Consider the following 19567-nt stretch of genomic DNA (forward strand, 5'->3'; position numbering starts at 1 on the left):
AACTCTGCTCACCGGCTATCGGCTCACTGTACTTCTTCTTCTTTTTTTTTTTTTTAAATCTTGGAAGCGTTGCGGAGCACTTCCTGTGTCCTTGCCGGCTTCCCTGGGAAAGTGCTGTCAGAAGACGAGCGGCACGGCAGCTGTTTGTGTCCTGGCCTCTGCCTTCATCCAGAGAGTCGTTTGAGAGCGGCGGGGGTGGGACGCATCGGTGCGTGACCCCACCAACCACACCCCACCCAACTAACACAGAAGTGATTATAGTGGCTGTGCTTTTTGAGGACTAGATGGGACCTACTGCCTGCGATGGCCTTCAGTGCATATAGAGGAGGTTGGCTGGTCCAGAATGGAGTTCTTGTTTGCTGTTTAAATTAAAGAGAATGCTATTTAACTCTTCTCTAAATAAAAGTAGCACATGGATCACTCGCTCACGTTTTAAAAACTTTTTAAACTTAGATTCAAGCCCGGTGTAATAGAACATCTAACTACTTTTGTTAGGCAACTGTAGATGTTGTCAAGGCAACCTCAGACATAGGTACTTCTCACAGAGTTTGACAGATTTGACAGCTTTTTACAGACATATGATAAAGATAATGGATGTTGCTGTTTGCTGACAGATTTATTTGGTTTTCACAGTATCTCGGGTACATATTGGCCATTTTTCTTGCTTTGCTCCAAACTTCTCTATACGCAATATAAAAATCTGTGTGCAATATATAACCACAGTAAAATGAAGGGGCTTTACTCCATTTTTGCTCTCACAGAGAGTGAGAGAGAGGGGCTATTTTACCCAGTTTGTTTTGGTTGCTATGAGCAGAAGGTGCAGTGTTGCTACTGTCTGCCTTCTCCCAAGTGGTCTGTCCAGCTGAGAGCATGAGACGGGGAAGAGAAAACAGGTCGGACAGGAAGACCTGTGCAACTACTTTGAGCGGCGCGGCTGTTTCCGCCAAACCTCACCATGGCAACCGGGCTAGACATCTACCTCCCCACCAGTGTATGGCTTATGTCTGTGCCTGTCCCACGTTCAAAAATAGCTTTTAGGGTGACCTGGGCTCTCCACTGAGAGCCCAAGGTCTGTAGGCCACATCTGTGTGTGTGTGTGTGTGTGTGGCAGGATAATATCGTTGTTGATTTGGTTTTCTCATTGAGGCAGTGGACATCCTGGCATTTATCTTTTTGTTCTGTTGTTGTAGCCAAAAACGGACGGGAGGTTTTTGGTTAGTTGTTTATTTCTCTTCTCTGTCAAACTTCAGGCAGCCGCAGATGCAGCTTAAACACTGAAAACAGCTGGCTGCTGGGTCGACTCTGACACCTAGTTGATTTGTTTTGATCAGTTCTTGTCCAAAGTCGTTTATCTTCTTATGCGCATTTTTTCCTTTATTATGAATATCAGTGTAAATATTAGACATTTTGATCGCTGTAAATGAGACATTTACTGAAGTTAATGACTTTACACCAAAGCAGCTATGTTGACGTGAACATAGCAGCAGTTCCTCACAATTGTTATCACTTGATGTCATTTCCTGTCAGATGGTGTGAGTTCAGGAAAGGTACCTTTGTTTCCTCTTTTATGTGGCCTTTAAACTCTACACACTGGCACCATGTTCCACAGTTTTAAACCTACCTCATAAAACCAAAAAGCTGCAATAATCTTTTTATTACCAAGTCTGCTGTCCGATTCCAATGTCAGCACGGCCAAGCCAGGGTGAAACATATCGCTTTTTGTTCTGACCCAGAGCCCTTGCCCATGCAGGAGAATTTATAAAGCTCGGAGCAGACCCACGGCTCCTCGGTGCCTTTTTACTGCCTTTATTTCGTGAACTGACTACAAGACTTTGAGTCGGCCCTGTACAGGCCCAGATATAGCACACTCATAGCAGCACACACCAATAAATCAAAAATCTTCCGACTGCAATGCCGAAGTCCATGGTACAGGGATGGACCGTGTGGAGGTTGAAACGTCGACGCTGTTCGTGAGCTCATCAATCAACCTATTTATTTTGATAGCAAAACCAGGACCTCAGATTTACCCTCTCCCCATTGGCCATGCAGCAACATCAACTCTGACTCCAGAAATCCCCAGCTCTCTGTATGGTTCCTTGGACCCGATCATCAATGAACATCAACAGATGCTTTCCGCCTGTGCACCGTGTGTCCTCTGCAACTGTCCGTCTTCTTCTTGCCGCCATGCTCCATGTTGCCCACACGCAAACCTAACCGAACACGCCTCTGTCCACGTGCTTTGCTGGCAGGGACTAAAGATGCACATGTTTAGCACGTGTAACTCTTGGGGGCTGACCCGTGTGGAAACGAGCTCACGCTCTGTGCATGCACTGTGAGAGTTCTGTATGCAAAAGGCTGCTATTCCCGTATCGAGAACGACATCACATCTGTAACATCTTAGATGTGTTTTTGCATTGTGAATTAAGACGTTTAAGTTGTACCATGTTTCCAGTTTGACTTTACAGTAAGGCGAGTTCAGCATAAGTGTCATATTTCCCAGTTTTTCCCATACCTTTACCCTTCCAACAGTTTTTCCGCTTGGATTCCCAAGCATCCTCCATTACGAAAGGAGAAGCATGTTCCGTCCAAATCCATTGTGAGCAAAGTGTGTATGAGGCCTTTTTTAGAAGCTTGGCAAACCTCAAACATAAATGCAGACATATTGTATCTGCAATGGACAAAATGTTCTCACCAAAAGTCTCTAAATTATTTGCTGGGAAGTTATTATTTGCAGCAGGAGTCATGAATTAATGTTCGCCTCCATAAACACAGAGGTCCTTCCCTGCATCCCAGAACTCCTCACAGCTCACACAGCCTCGTCTCGGCTAACACACCTCCAGAGACGATTTGTGTGTGTGTGCGTGTGTGTTTGGGAGCGTGGAAGCAGATACCCCTTTCCCCTCACACCCACCTACACTTCAGGAAACAGCTTGAGGTACATGTGCGAAGGAATAAAGATGTTTATGAGAAGCACCTGCATCTCGAGATGTTTTTGCCAGAACTTCGCTACTGCAACACATTATCGCGTCTTTAAGAGGCTGTCCTGACTCTCCGGCACCCTTAAGGTCATGGTATGAATGCTAACAGCAGGCCCTTGCGAATGAGCGTGGAGACGGCGTTCACAAGCCTTCAGCAGGGAGTTAGTCTCGCAGCCTGAGCGGGGTTCTGCACTGCTGTTTGCCCAGAGAGTTGTGCTTGGGTCACCCATGTGACTCACTGAGCCCAGACCCCTTGTGGTAAATCACGGTAGTTAATCATTATTATGATTCTGAATCATAATGATTCTCAGTTTTTCCCCAGACATTCTGAGCAACGTCAATGTTAACAAGTTCATTTACTGCTTATTTTGTTTGTTTGTTTGTTTGTTTTTTCAAGAAATGACTACTGGCGGAGTCAGAACCTCTCATTTTCCATCACTGAGAGATTCAGAAAGGATGGACAGATCAGACAAAAATCAGGAAAGGGGGGTGGGGTGAGGGTGGTTGAGGAATTGTGGGATAAAGTAGTAATCTGTTGGAAAGCAGTAGCTCAGGCCGGACGAATCCGCAGATGTTTTAAAAGTGCTAATCTAATCTTTCTGCCAGGCCTCCTATTTTCCCCCTCTTCCTTCTCCTCCTCCTCCTCCTCTCCTTTTTTCTCTCATTCTTTCTCCTGCTTCTTTTGGAAGGGATGAATCGCAGTTTAATGTTTCTCAGAAGCAGGATCTCCTGCGCCGTAGCGTCCCACCACGCTTCGTCATCTGACTGTTAGCGGCCTTGAGCTACAGAGGATAGGGATGCGTTGCGAATGCAATGAGCGCAGTGAGGCGCTTTTCTCTCGGAGAGGACGGCGACAGAGCCAGGGAAGGGAACGTGTGGCCTGGGGTCAAGGGTCAGGGTCAGGGTCGATGTGGGGCACGTGGTTAGGCTTGCCGTTGGCCTCTTTGTAATGGCACCCCCGGTGGCCGTCCATCAAGCTGGATGAACTCGCCTTTTCACGTGTTTTGTCTCTCGTTTTGCTCCCTTGCTCGCTTGCTTCTCGTTCACCCGTCCCACTGCTATCCTGCAGCGACCTCGCGGTCATGGGCTTATGATTATGGCCTTATTGCCTTGATAAAACGTTGCCCCCTGCAGTTCAAAAGGGAACGCACCCGAAATCCCATTCCGAAGCCGGACTTCAAAGGAAAGTTTTAATATCCGCTTACGCCTGCGCCCCCCCGCCCCCTCCCCTGAGTCTATTGCTGGAGAGGAATGGGAAGCGTATGTACAGTAGCTGCATTGAAATGTAGTGGCAACTCCCCCAGACGCAGAGGAAGTGCATGTTCTTGGAGAGCCGATTGTCTCCGGGCTGTCCAACTCTCCTGATCGAGCCCAGCAGGGTAACCTGGGACCACCCAGACAGGGAGGAATAAAGAGCTAGTGACAGACCCCTTAGAAAACCTGCATAACTGATGCTAGCCTCAGGTTCTGCAGCGCGTAGGATGTCAGTAACCGCTTCATCCCTGTCTGGTGAGATTTAATCAGAGCCGTTTAATCTGCTGGCTCATTTCCATGGGACCTATCAAAAAAGCAACAGGCAGTAAAATGGAAATAAAAACTGTAAACGCTACAACTAGGTACTGCCGTTGACAGTGGTCTTAATGAAAAGAACCTGGGTCTAGAGCGCCGTGTTGTTGTTTACAGAGTTAGACGTTCTGGACACGGTTGCTATTGACTGTCGGGTCCCTGTTCACATAGCACGTCGAATGTGAAAGTCATAAAACGTGTTCTGTGATGATTCGGCCTCGGCTGAGCCACTCCCCCATTCCTGCCTGCCGTTCTGCTGAGCGCTTCATAACATCTGGAGAAGGAGTGATGGAGGAGGAGTAAACGGCTGAGCAGCTGCTGCTTCTCCCTCTTTCGCTCACTCTTTCTCTCTCCCTCCCTCTCTCCTTCTTTCTCTCTCTGTCCCTCTCTTTCTGTTTTTCTCCGACTTCTCACTTTTCTCCACCTCCCTGTCTGTCTTCGTGCCCTCCCTCTGTCTCTCTATTTCTCTTTCCCTCTTTTCAACCTCCCTCCATCTCTCCTCTTGCTTCCTGCGCTGTGATAGCGGAGCGCCGGGGACAGGCGCGAGGGCTCCTATCAAGCTGAGCGTCCGTCTCCCAGGACACTCCCAAGGATTGCCGCAGAGACGAGGATCTTCTGGGGAGCATTTAGCCCTTCAGCTGCCCTTTTGCCAGCTGATGGGAACTGATGGGAACACACATGCACGGTTATGTCTCCCTACTGCAGCCATTTCAATTGGTCTACACGCCTTTAGGGCCTAAGTGTGACTGCAGTAAGGCCTAAGCTGAGAGAGAGAGAGAGAGAGAGAGAGAGAGAGAGAGAGAGAGAGAGAGAGAGAGAGAGAGAGAGAGAGAGAGAGAGAGAGAGAGAGAGAGAGAGAGAGAGAGAGAGAGAGAGAGAGAGAAAAACGTTGGGAGGAGGAGGGATGAATGAATGCGATTTCCAGCCAAGCAGGGACAGCATCCGCATCGTGAGACACCTGTAAAAACATAATTTTTCATCCTATGCAGCCTGGGGAGGGAGGGAGGGAGGGAGGGAGAGAGAGAGAGAGAGAGTGTGTGTGGGTGAGAGAGTGAGGGAAAGAGAGGGACAGAGAGAGAGAGAGTGAGGGAGAGAGAGAGACTGCGTGTGGGTGTGTGAGAGAGAGGGACGGAGAGAGAGAGTGAGGGAGAGAGAGAGAGAGAGAGAGAGAGACTCTGTGTGTGTGTGTGTGTGTGTGTGTGTGTGTGTGTGTGTGTGTGTGTGTGTGTGTGTGTGTGTGTGAGAGAGAGAGAGAGAGAGAGAGAGAGAGATGTTTCTGTGGCCAGTCAACCGGTGCTGAACTCTGGGTTTAGTGTGAATTTGTCACAAACAAAAGTATAATGTGTCTCTAGTTTCTCTTAATATAAATGAAAATCTGACAGTTCATTGCATCTATAACTGCTATGTTCTCCAGTACTTAGGCCAGAAAACATGTCGAATGTCATTTATATTATAGATTCCCAATATAAGATAGATGGGGAAGATACCATTTAAAAATATTTCTTCATGCTAAAAATCACAAAATCTTTGTAAAAGGTCACATAAGAGCTTATAAGGGCTAAGGCTCTTAATAGACTTTCTGCCCTTTTTGATGTTTTTTTACAATGTCTAAAATGGGTTTAAGAGGTCAAAGGGTTGCTGGATATTGTGCAGTAGTCAGAAGAAGCAGAGTTCCTGATGTGCTAAAAACCACAGGAAGTGGTTTTCCCCAGAGTATGAGACAAGGGGCGGGTTTAAGCAGAAGAAAGGGTGTCTGGGCTGTTCTTTAACTTGTCAATCATTAAGAGGCCAATGGGGAACTCCCACAATGGATTTACCATATTTCTCATTGTGTGTGGTTTTCTACATTAATAACAAAAATCTCTAACTGAACATGATAGTCTTCTAGTGTTCATGCACCACTTCCTTACTTGGAAACCTTTCTTTTAAACTTTGTTCTAATGTGTTTGTTTATTTGTTAATGTTATAATATGTTTTACTCATTCCATCCAAAATGCTTGATCAAAATGTGGATGAGAGTCTGGTGATGAAACAGCAATGAAATGGCCCAAAGACCACCACCCTTGGAGCACAGTTTAAGTGAATCCAGCTTTGCCTCCGCACATCTGGAGCTTGAACGGAGGCCATACGGGTAGATTTATGGTGAAGAACGCTGTACCTTTCACTGGGTCAAGGCCACTGCGATCCACCTCATGGACCAATCCAGCTTACACACCTGACAAGATAAGCCAGGCCTACCAGCGATCACTCCTTTATGATGACCTACAAAATGACAGAGAAGGGAGGGAAGGGGACAGAAGGTCAAAGGTGATCTTTCTTCCAACACATGACCGGGGTGCTTTAAAAAGTCTTTCTCACAAATGTTCTCATAGTCTGTGATGTTCTTGCACACCGACTCCTCTTGGACTTACACCTGGTAAGGCCATGCACTCTTATCAATTGAGCTTGGTGAGGGCATATAGATACACAGGCCTGCAGAAAATAGCCTTCTCTCTCTATCTATCACAACACACACACGTGCACACACACACACACACACAAACAGCAAGGAGTGATGTTGAGCTAATGACAGCTAGTGAGGAGTGATATAAAGCAATGATCTATAAATCTGCTGAGGCTCGCAACTTCTGGATGTATCTGGAAGGTAGCACTCTCTCTGCTCACATTTTCTTTCATTTTCTCTCTCTCTCACACACACACGCATGCACACACGCATATACTCAGCAGGGAGTGATGCTGAGCAAAGATGTGTGGCTTACACTCTTGCCGCTATAACGTCCCATTTTAAGGTGTCTGCTGCAGTGTGTCCACAACAGGTCATATCGCAGTCATGGCCTTTGACAGACAAGAGATCGACGCTGCCAATAGATAGCGAGAGCGAGAGAGAGACGGAGGGAGAGGGAAGGGATCTCAGATGCATAACGTTCACTGATGAGGTGTGTGGCGGTTTGTTGGTGAGCTGTCTCCTCATCTTGCACTCCCCAGCCTCAGCCCCCCCAGATTTCTGTGTTCGTACAGTAGACGTAGAATGAAGGTCTGCTTGAGCTCTTAGATCAGTGGGTTTGTGCTACTGTGAGAGAGCTTGACCACTGGTAGAAATAGTGGGCTCATTTTAAGACCGATCGTTGTCACCAGTAGGCAGCCGTTGGGGGGCTTCATGCTGTTGGCCTAGCACACGTATGTTACCGAAAGCTCTGCTCTGCTAACCCACCAGAACCCGCATATAAAATGGAGCAATTGCAGCATTGCTTAAATCCCGCAGTGGGATTAAAACGCAGGGTGGAAGGGAACGAGTCTGCAGACAATCCCTAGAGTGCGTGATCAGTTTTTTTGTTTATTTATTTATTATTATTTTTACACATTTCACATCTTCAGACAACATCAGACTTTCCACAAACTGTTGCATATATGCGGGTGTTGAAGGTGTCACATTGTTAAAACTATAACCAGGAAATAATAGAACAATCCTACAGCCCGAAGAACATGTCCTAAAAAGAGCAACGAGTTGATTTTTTTCCCCTTTGAACTAGTTTTCTTTTTAGACAAGCAAAATGTTTGCTTCGACAACTGTGAAACATTAACACGATGACAAAATCTTCTTTCCACAGCATTCTGTGGAATGCTTTCGGCATGGATACATGTGTGACAACATGGTGATATTTTATGCGTGGAGGCAACTTTCACTGTTTTACAACTTGGCACTGGAAAGTTAACGATATTTTTATACATGGTGAATACAACCAAATTGGAATGATTTTCACTGTATTTGTGAGGCCTTACAATATGTATGTCTGCAATATTTGTAAAGATTAAATACATCATACCTGTTTGTTATTTAAATAGATATACATATTTATATATGTTCTCTTAAATTATATTTACTTCAAGACCATAGACATTACTTGTTTAGCAACTGTGAACTTTTCTCTGACTGCAAAGTAAATTAACATAACAGGTCACCATAAATAATAGCACTTCCACATTCAAACAATAGCATAATACTTTCTCAAACTTACTCTCAGGGTTTTGACTAGTTTCTGGTGGTAAGCATGAGCTGCCTTGCTTTCCTGTATTTGTACATCTTTTTACATATTATTTGTGTTGAGACATGTAGCGCACCGATCTTAGCATGCATTAGCCCAGCGTATCGCTTCTGTAAAGACTGAAGTCCATCAAAGCGTGTTTTGTCCTTGGCTGGCAAAAGCCCAACATCTCAGCTGGACCCTCCTGAAGTGGCACGACAATGGCGATAGCGAGAAAGGGTGCGAAACGGACAGGAAATACACAACAACACTGGCACAACACCGACAGAAGGGGGTCAGGATTTTGCGGAGCACAGGACAGAGCAGTACTTGGGCTGGGCGAGAGGGTTAGCAGCCCCGACTGCAAAGCACACGACACACAGACACGTACAGCTTCACCGGACAGGAGGATTATGGGAATGCCCTCAGAGGTTCCTTCATGAGCTTAAAGATTTGAACATTTCTTTTTTTCTTGCTTGCTTCCTTTCTTTCGGCCTTTCTCGCTCTTAAATCTCTCCTCCACCCGTGCCCACCTCTCCACTCCTGGTGCTCGCTCTGCCCCTTGCTACCGGCAGCCGCATCCCTCCACCACCATGTCCTGGTAGTTTTTCAGAACCACGTGCTCGTCCTGGTCCAGGTAGAGGAGCGCGATGGGGCTGAGGGCAGTGGGGACGCAGCAGGCGCGCGGCACCGCCGCCCCGTTCACCGAGTTCAGCAGCGTCTGCACCATGGCGTGGCTCGTCGAGTTCATGTGGTCGGCCAGTGGGAAGCGGCACTCGCCCAGGCAGAAGAAGGCGTCGTAGCCCGTGGGCGCCACGATCCACTTGTTCCACCCGACATCTCGGAAGTCCACGTAGAGCGGGTGGCGGCGGCAGCGTGTGCGGGCCAGGCGCTTCAGCTTGGCGGCTCGGCCTCCGCCGTTACGCTTCACCCGCCTCTCCACCCACCTGCCGCGCCAGCCCGACTCTGACCCCTGACCTCGGCTGTTTCTCACCCTGCTCCCCGCCCTCCTGCCCCTGGGTGTCCTCCTTCCGAGGGGTAGGAGCGGCTCACTGCGCCCGTCGTGGCTGTACGTGACCAGTAGTGGTCGCTGTCGTGTCCAGCTGTTCTCGTCCTGGTCCGCGGACCTGCGCACTCTCAGGTGATCCTCCGTGTCTACGTCCTCCACCAGAAGGCTGCTGTTATCTGGGCTCACCTCCAAGATGAAGGACACACTCCCTGACCAATCAGACAGCTTCTGAAACACTTCTCCATCCAGGGGGAAGGCCTCCCAAGACTCACCATTCTGGGGCTCTCTGGTTACCTGTCTTGAATGGAGTATCTTGGGCTGGGAGTTGGTGTTGCTACCAGAGAGATAGATGCTGACGTTGTGAGGAATTGAACCCACGCCCCCACGCAGGAAACGCAGTTCTGCTGAGACCACGGTCTCATAGAAGGGAATAGAGGACAGGTTAAACGCCATGTGGACCCTGCCCTTCTTCTCGCCAGAGTGAGGGATGTCTGAAGACACTGAGATGGAGAGAGAAGGGGAACAAAAAACATACAGGAGGGGAAAAAAAAAGAATTTCATTTGATCGTTGCTGCATTTCTTTTAGCTGTTGCTGCATTCATGGTCTTGGTACTTGCTTCCATTACATGTTCCTTTAAAAAAAAAACTCAGGTAATGGTGTAATGGTGTAACTAAATCATAATTAAATGTCATTTTCAGGGAGTGTTTTTAAAATCTACTCCAAGATCTCTATACTAAAGCCAAGACCACAACAGCAAACAGTTGCATTGACTTAACAGATATCTTTTTCATTACACATGCTGGCAGAAAAGGAGGTTAAGTCACTTCCACACATTACTGTGCTGCACTTAAAGTGAGCTACATTGCTATGAAGGCCAAAACAATCAGACCTCAAATTCTTAACACCTTGTACCTGCATGGTGAAAGGTGCGGACTGTGTTGGCCCCTTGGACATGTGGGGTAGGGAAGCTGAAGTCTGGATCTTCTATGAGATGGTATTGCTGGGTGTGGAAGCGGTACAGGTCCAGGAGATACTGTGGCACCAGTGCCCCCGGACTGGGGTTGGGATGGGACTGGAGGCCCAGGCGGCTAAGCAGGAGGTTCTGGATGGTCTGGGCCAGACTGGGCTCCAGTGGGGGGCCCAGGTTCCCATCAGAATGACTGGAACCCTCCTGGTGGCCTGACAAGGCTTGGGGGAGCAGCAGGGTCATCAGAACCAGAAGGCTAGCAGGGAACATCGTGGCCCTGGAGAGAGTGAAGCAGGTCATGCGTGATTTAGGAGTGAAATGACTCGGTAGCAAGACATTTGGTTTGTGTTTAATTCTCTCTGTGGTGCTGGACTTTACATGAAAAGTCAAGAGCCCTTTACATTAAAGAAAAAAAGGCCTGTTTTGAAAGTGGTTCACATAATGAAATACGAATTGAAGACACTTTCAAATCCCTGTTTATTCCACATTCTCTCCCAATCTACACAGTGCACTATATCAATAGATTTACAGCTATATTTGTCTTGCTAGTTAAATATAGCCAGAAAGCAGTGTTTTTTTGCAGGTTTTTTGTTGTAATTTAAATGGTGTTTGTTCTAAGTGACAGTAACTGCAGAAACAGCACTGGGGAAAAGGACCAGCACAGAAGAGGATATGGCTGTAATCATTGATTTAGGACTGTACATGTCCTGTTAGACCAATTCATTAGGCTCATGTCTCTCCTGTTGATTTAAATGACAAATGAGAGTAACCTGTAATGTCGATCATCTGTGTAATCTGACTTGTGCAAGCCTTGTATCTGGTAAAACATCACATTAAGGCTATACCATGTAAATATTTGGTGAAACACTTAAGGAGTTTGGAATTTTGTTAATTTTCTTCACTCTTTGTAGTCCTTGTTTGGCCATCTTAGATGCCACGTTTGATTTTTGTTTGCCGTTATGCAATGGAGGAGTGTCTGTGGAATGGTGTCATTCTCAGCCAGAATATCGCATTAGCCCCTCTAAATCCTGTGTTGATCTTCTCTCTGATTGCACCGCAGTGACGTGGTGATAAATGCAGCAAAAAGTAACGTTTCAGATTTTGCTCGCTCTGTCAGAGACTGACAAGTTTACACCACAGCTGCGTATGAACCAGTATTTTTAGATCCCGTGAGGCGGAAGCTTGTTCAAATGTCACATTCCCACTTGAATATGTAAATCAGACAGTATTTAAATATGAAAGATATGAGCATTAATGTACGGTATCTAAATTTGCATCAACATATCTCTAACACAGTCATGCTCAATTTGAGCTGAATATAGAGAAAAAAGAAAGGAATGGGACATGGTTTTCCCCAGCAACATGGGGAACAGTGACGTGGAATATAAAGTGTTAGTCAATCTTATCTGTCACTTTTCGATTAAAGCTGAGAGATCAACCAGCTGCTACCAAAGACTCTTCACTGCATGGCTAGAGGGCAGTAGGACCACCCCAGCCCTGGACTCTGGGTGTGGGCTAATTTGAGAGCCCAGGGGACACTAAAGTAGGTGTTCCACTAAGCTGGAGAATGTAATGTTCTCTCAGGTGAAGTCATGCACCACAGAGAAGGAGGCAGCAGAGGACTGTGGAAGTTTGGGTGGAATCCTCTTGGGATTGCTGCTATAGTGGATTGGGAATGATGTTCTTTCATTGCTATTCTCAACGTGAAATAGTCATTCCTGAGAATTCCTACTGTAGCCCCTTCTCTCTCTCTCTCTCTCTCTCTCTTTCTCCCTCTCTCACTCATCTCCCTCACTCCTCCTCCTTCGTCAAACTTGCGTCAGTCCCTCAATCAGGACCAGAACGTCGCCCACATCCTGCAGTTAAACAGATTAAGTGACCCCAACCCTCGCCATTCCATCACGGACAAACGGCAGGGTGTTATCTAGGCGGCGTGTGCACAGAAGCGACCCACACTGCACAGTGCCCATCTTCACCTACCTGGAAGTGCGGGGCCCAGGCTTAATTGACTGCTGTGGCTGCCTTTACCCTCGATGACCCCTGTGTGCGTTTATTTTCGGCAAGTGTCACTGCGGCGGGGCTGTGATTGGATTCTCGGATTCGCACCATCTAGCTGCTTCCTTTTGGGTGGAGGCAGTAATCAGGAGTAGGCTGAGGGGAGGGTTATTAGGTTCCAGGCTGACCCTGAAACAGACAGCAGGATGATCCCAGCAGACACTGGGAGCTAGGCTCGTGCCATTGCTACAGTGATGTGACCTTATGACCTTTGAGTTGGAACATAGAGTATGAAAGATTTGCTATCTACTTTCTCTCTTTCTCTCTCTCTTCTCTGTCTCCTCTCTCTCGCTCTCTTTCTCTCTCTCTCTGTTTGTCTTTTACCTTATCTTTCTCCTTCCTGTTGGCCATTTTCCTTTGACTAGAATGGATATATCATTGTTCAAAAGGGCACTGCTGCTAGTGACACACACACACACAGTAATATTTTGTATCTTGTTTTTTGTGTGGATTAGGTCAGTAATTTGCAATCGCCCAGGGCTCAGGTGTGTGTGAATGTGTGTGCCCATGCATGATTGTGTGTGTATATGTATGTGTGTAGGTGTGTGCACGTGTGTGTGTGTGTGTGTGTGTGTGTGTGTGTGTGTGTGTGTGTGTGTGTGTGTGAGAGAGAGAGAGAGAGAGGGTTGAGGTCTGTAGGGACTGCAGTTTTCTCTGTTCTGTGCTGATTTATCCTCTGCCATGAAGTTGTGTGTCTTCATGTTACGCGCGGTCCCTCGGTTCCTCATACTTCCTGTTGTTTTTCCCTCTTTCTTCCCCTTGACCACTTCTCCCTCACTCTTTCTCCATTTTTCCTCTCCATTCTCTCACTTTCTCCTAAAACAACACATGCTAAGACTGCTGAAAAACTCCTTGTGAAAAATGCTTTGTGTACCCCCCCCCCACACACACACATAGAGTACCTACACTTTCCTACAGTTCAAATATGTGTGTGCTAGAAGAACTTGCAGACAGAGAAGTAGACTGGGGAGAGTGTGTGGCTGGCCATCTACATTAAGCAGATGAAATCTTTAGGATAATACACTAGGGAGCCTGGAGGGTGGTTGTATAGGAGTGTATTAGCACAATTGTAATTTGGAATAATTAAGAGCTAATGATACAGACCTGTCTGCCTCCTGTATGTCACACAGCACTGAGAAAACCTCAGAACCGCTATATAAATGTGTTTCTGTGTCTCTGTCTCTCTCTCTCTCGCTCTCTCTCTCTCTCTCTCACACACACACACACACACACACACACACACACAAACACACACACACAGCCAGAAACCATACACACAGCACTTTTGCCCAGACCAGACACACACACATGCACACACACACACACACACACACACACACAGATAGAGAGAGAGAGAGAGAGAGAGAGAGAGAGAGAGAGAGAGAGAGAGAGAGAGAGAGAGAGAGAGAGACGGTGGTCCGTGCCAAGGTTCAGATCAGAGTAGACTAAAGGGATCCCTAAGGACCATTGGAGTAGACTAGACAAGACATTGGCTCACAGGAGCATAACATGTTCTCAGCATGATAGGAGCACTCACAGTCAGCTGATCCGTAATACATCACTACCAAACTTAAATAGAACTCCTTCATATTTCAGGTGTAGCTTCTCTAATTATTTTTAATTCTCCTCCACTGTTTTACAAAAAAACATTATATGTAATATCTTTAGCATAATTTTACCATATTATTATTATTATTATTATTATTATTATTAAAGACATATGGCATGACATATCCCTAAGTAGGTGAAACAGGTACCTACAGCTACTACTACACATGTTGGTATGGTGTTTGCCAGCAGTGGGGAAAACACCCTTGTGCTCCGCGTGCCTTCCTACGAGTGCATTTCTTCCCTTTCCAGAGCATGTTATTTCTTCCTAGTCTCCTGCTGAGCAGGGCACAACTTCCCATCTTAAACTTTCTCCTTTTCCCTTTGACAGCCAGGCAGACAGTGAGGAAACCCAGAGATGTCCTGCAAAGAGATTGTGCCCAAGCTGTGCCACCCTGATTCCTGCGGCCGGCAGGGGCATCGCTTTCACGTGCGGGACGTGAGGCTCATACTGGGTGTACAGTCCACGAGCAGCACATGTGAGTTTTTAGCGCGGAGGCAACGAGCCATCAGGATCGCCGTGGAAACGGCAGGAAATGGACCTGAGGTGTAACGCGATGCAGAATAAACACGTCTTACTGACAGACTCCGAGTCTGATGAAAGAAAGCCTGCCAGAACGAGCTTATGATGTACGATCCGTGTTTTTACATCTGGGCTTAGACCACGAATGGTGCCAAGAGTGAGAGCTTCTGCTCGGGAAAGTTGTGTGTGTGTGTGTGTGTGTGTGTGTGTGTGTGTGTGTGGTACTCACGTCCAGGTGAGGTAAGAGATGTGCAGAGTCCATGGTTTGTCCGTGAGCTCCAGTGTTACGGACCCACGTCTCCTGTGCTCTCCTGAGAACCTGGTCCTCCCCTCGTCTCTGTCTCTCTCTCTCTCTCTCTCTCTCTCTCTTTCTCTCTTTCTCCCTCTTTCTTTCCCTCTTCCTCAGTCAGTGCGTGTGTGAGTGGTTGCCAGGCAGCCTAACTGTCGACTCCATGCTGGGGCACTGGGGGAAGACGACACGGTAATCCTGGGTCCTCACACACTCATCCTGTTGTCAGCTTCAGATAAGCTCGCTTAAAATCTCTCCACCAGCTTCCCTCTGGCCCCCCGAAGCCCGGCTCCTCTCACCTCCTCCTCCCCTGTCCCAGCCTGCCAACAGTCGTGCCTCTGAGAGAACAGCAGAGGGAACAGTCCGGGAAGATTGTGGAGAGGACAAGAGGAAGAGAAGTAGAAGTTTGAAGTTTTTCACTTGCCGGTAAAATTCCCTCCAGTCCGCCTGGCTTTGTAACCGCTTCTCTGCTTTCCACTCTCTGTTGGGCTCTCCTTCTCTATTTCACTCTCCTCCCCTTTTTCCTCTCTCTCTCTCTCTCTCTCTCTCTCTCTCTCTCTCTCTTCCTCACTCTCTCCAGCTGGTAAACTCAGTTAAACTCTAATTGACTTTCCTGTCCAGTCGGAGCCTCCCTGATAGTGATGTCACTAAGAGAGTCGCCCTCCCCTTCACACTTGAACACATAAACACCCACATGCGCGTGTGCACACACACACACACACACACACACACACACACACACACACACACACACACACACACACTGAGATAAGGTCAGGGTTGAGCTGGAGACACAGTAGGTCAGATTTGTCATTTACTTTACACTTCACTCTTAGTTACTATTGTCGGAAACAGGAAAAAACAGGATAGATAATGCAGCGCACACGATGGGCACGACCACGGGCTATCATCCCTCTGACTGTTTACTCTGGATGGAGAGGTGGCGAACGGAGCGGGCTATCGAGAGGACGAGATTAATTCACTGTCAGTGGAGCGACCGAGGAGTCCGGCAGTGGCCGACTGGCGCATCCATCACCACGGGGCGAGAGGGGGAAAAGGGGCCTAGAGGGAGGGAGGGAAAAAGAGAGAGAGAGAGAAACAGAGACAGAAAGGAGAGAAAGGGAGACATAGAGAGACAGAGAGAGAGAGAGAGAGAGAGAGAGAGGATGATTAAACATAGACAGAGAGAGGAAGACAGAGAAAGAGAGAAAAAGATAGATAGAAAGGGAGGGAGAGAAGGAGGGAGGGAGAGAGGGAGAGTGGAGGAGTAAGGTGCATTCGTCCTTCCTGTAAGGTGAAGTGAATTGGTATGCATCCGACAGGGCAATGAGAAAACGTCTCCAACCTCAGAAGTGTTGTCTCACTGATTGGATTGAGTCCACTGAATCACTCCCCCACCCGGCTGCTTTAACACAGACAATACAGACAATCCCCAAATTCCTTTATTTCACTTGCATCAGGATGCAGCAGGACAACTCTAGGGTAACGGCAGAGCATGGCGGCAGAAAGAGGGTCCCGACACACAAATCCCTTTTCTCGGCTGAGGGGCTGTTGCAGTGATCCGGTGAGCCGCAACGGGTGTCAGGCACTGAAGGCCCTAAAGGGAAACAGTAGGCCCTCAAGCCTGCAGAGCCTCTGAGAGGATCTCCGCCTGCTCCAATGACTTTCCGACTCCACTGGGATCCTACTTTCTCTTTCACTCTCTATGTCTCTTCTTCGATTTCTTGGATTCTCCCCATTTTGTTCCCCCAGTTAGTCATTTGCAGTTCCTGCCTGCTATCTAGCTCTTCCAGGTCACACTTTAGCGAGCAGCATGGGAGGATGCAGGCTAACATGTGCTTCCTCCATGCCAGGCGTAGCCGTTTGCTGCTTCTTCTTGACTTAAACCACCCACGTGGTGGTGTACAGCTGAATGCACTCCAAGCAATTCTGCATATGTGAACTAGTAAATGTCTGTGATAAGCTAGCGTTGTTCTAAGCGATGGGGGGGGGGGGGGGGAATCTTAGAATCGCTAAGCCAGCTGCAGCTGTTCCTCACTCACCTGTAAGCTTTGCGGTATTCCATCTAGTTGCAGGTTTTCCGTGAATTTGCCGGGATAAGGTGATAATAAGGTTCTGGTGAACGTGCAGTTTACAGCAGAAGAGGGGATCACTTCCTATTACAAACCCAGGGCTTTGTGCCATTCCAGGACAGGGCATCAGCCCACCCTTGCACAGAGGGGCTGAAGCTCATCTCCATCATGTCTGCAACCAGCTTACACCCTGATCTGAGACCAGATGGACATCGGGCAGAAACCCGCGCTTCTCCTATGGTGATAATAAGGGATATTATGGCTTTATGTTGCTGGGTCTTGGCTTAGAGCCAGTTATAGAGAGCAAGAGGGCTAGATGCCTCTGGATCTTATCTCAGTGACAAAATGTTCTGTTTGCACAGGTGAACCCACCCCCACCCGCACCACCTCCACCTCCACCCACTTCACAAAGAGACCAAGGGTGCAAACTGAGAGAACGAAGAACAGTCATTATCAGAGCACTGCAGCTAAGGTTAAACTGTGCAGCTAGAAAGAATTTCCTTCACGCTTGCTGAATTTGCTAAACGCTTAAATCAAGTTAATTACTTGTGTTACTTGTGTTAAGTGAATGTACACAAAACACGGAGGGGTACAGAAGGGATAGTTTTTGTACTTTCGCAGCGAGAATGGCAGAGCTTGGTCTGTACTGGTGCATGCTGGGAATTTTGGGCTGCAGTTGTCAGGAAATGGAAAGGACATATGAGAAGGGTGAGATGATGGCATTGCAAAGAATAAATCTTCTACATGCCCCGCCCATAAACAACAACAACACACTCCTTCACACACTCTACGACAGTGTGCAGCATCACTCCCCCCGTTTCTATCTCACTCCACTCGCACTCTTGCAAATGGACAAACACGGGCTGGCTTTGCATTATGATAGGAATTCCAAAGTGCATTTCTGTAAAGATAAGATTCTTTTCTCCTTAGGTCACTGTTTTTGAGAGAGAAAAAAGACAAAGAGAGAGCGAGAGAGAGAGAGAGAGACAGAGAGAGAGAGAGAGAGAGAGCGAGACGGTGACCCATGCCAATCTCCTGGCTGGCCCTCTGACTATGAAACAATGTGAGGTTTTCCTTCTAATGGCACCACTGCCGGCACACAAGTTCTCCTACTCTTCATGATAATACTCATGGGCTCATCACACACACACACACACACACACACACACACACACACACACACACATACATTGCATTGTCCCAGGACCCTGCCTCTCCTGCCCTATGCTACACAGCATTCCAATGAGGTCATCAGGAAAATTAAAATAAAGGCAAGGTCACCCAGCAGGTGAAGGCCGACCCGGGTGCGTATGAGTGCACGTTTTGCACTGACCCAGGCGCGTATGAGTCTGCGTTTCACATTGACCAGGGTGTGTATGAGTATGTGTTTCATATTGACCTCTATTCACAGGAGGGGACACACACTGGGACCAGGGCACCAGGTACAGGGTACAGGGTACAGTGTGCACTGGACTCAGAGTACAGGATACAGTGTGCACTGGGCCCAGAATAAAGGTTACAGGGTACAGTGTGCACTGGACCAATGGTACAGGGTTCAGAGAGAACGTCTGCACTGGGCCAGGGCTCCAAGTCCTTTGGATTGTCCTCTAGTGCCCCTTAAAGGAAACGCAATGTTGCTAACAATGAAGGGAAGACAGCAGGAGCTCATTAGCATTGTGAGATTAGCATTAGTTCCATTAGCTTTCCTTTACTGTGAGTCCCCTTAGCACTTTCAGGTGGAGTCTTTCTGCATAAGCCATCCAGGTGTGATCTGGTATCAATGCCATTAGATCTTAGCCAAGTCAGAGATCTGTTGAAGCTAATGCAATTAAGCTCCCCCAAACCGCTCCTAATGCTTCACACTGTGAGATCACTGGCCAAAAAGTCCATCTTATGACCTTTCTGAGGTCAAGCAGGCTCCAGTGACTTATTTGTCCCAGAGCGATGGTGATCCTGGGGCTTGTTTATAACCACTGCATAGCCGATACATGACATGTTTATAACCTCTGCATAGCCGATCCATGATGTGTTGAAACAGTGAAACTCGCGTTTGGGCTGAAAATTGTGTTTAAGGCTGTGTAAGCTCTTTGAGAAAGGCTGATCTCCAGTCGGCTCTGGGGACGGGGTGGGGGGTGGGGGTTGTTGGACCGTTTGTGTTGGAGGGAGCACCCGGCATGAAGTTCCGCCAGGTGGGTGAAACATCGTTCATTTCAGAGGCCTGTTCTTCCTCTGCTCTGCAAGCTCCCAGAAAGACACACACCAAAAAAATAATTTTTATTGGATTTTTAGGGAACATTGAAATAACAGATCATGGCTTCAATCAGCCAGCAAATCAGACGCTTCACAAACACATACACACACTCGTACACACACACAGAGACACACGCACACGCACACACACACACACACACACACACACACATACACATACATACACACGTCTGAGACGAAGGGCATTCCACATCCACCAGTACCGC

General features: G+C 47.6%; 1 protein-coding gene across 1 annotated transcript; it reads right to left on the minus strand.

Moving 5' to 3' along the window:
- Positions 1 to 7841: 7841 nt before the first annotated feature.
- Positions 7842 to 15529, minus strand: LOC145643352 (bone morphogenetic protein 2-like). The gene is made up of 3 exons (XM_081709589.1): positions 14959 to 15529; positions 10489 to 10820; positions 7842 to 10075 (listed from the first exon to the last, which is right to left on the minus strand). The coding sequence occupies exons 2-3, from the start codon at positions 10811 to 10813 to the stop codon at positions 9132 to 9134; spliced, it is 1269 nt and encodes a 422-aa protein (XP_081565715.1). The 5' UTR covers positions 10814 to 10820; positions 14959 to 15529; the 3' UTR covers positions 7842 to 9131.
- Positions 15530 to 19567: the final 4038 nt, after the last annotated feature.

The sequence above is a fragment of the Electrophorus electricus genome, unplaced genomic scaffold, assembly GCF_041902795.1.
Source record: "Electrophorus electricus isolate QZ-2024a unplaced genomic scaffold, ASM4190279v1 Scaffold63, whole genome shotgun sequence".
Classification (NCBI taxonomy): domain Eukaryota; kingdom Metazoa; phylum Chordata; class Actinopteri; order Gymnotiformes; family Gymnotidae; genus Electrophorus; species Electrophorus electricus.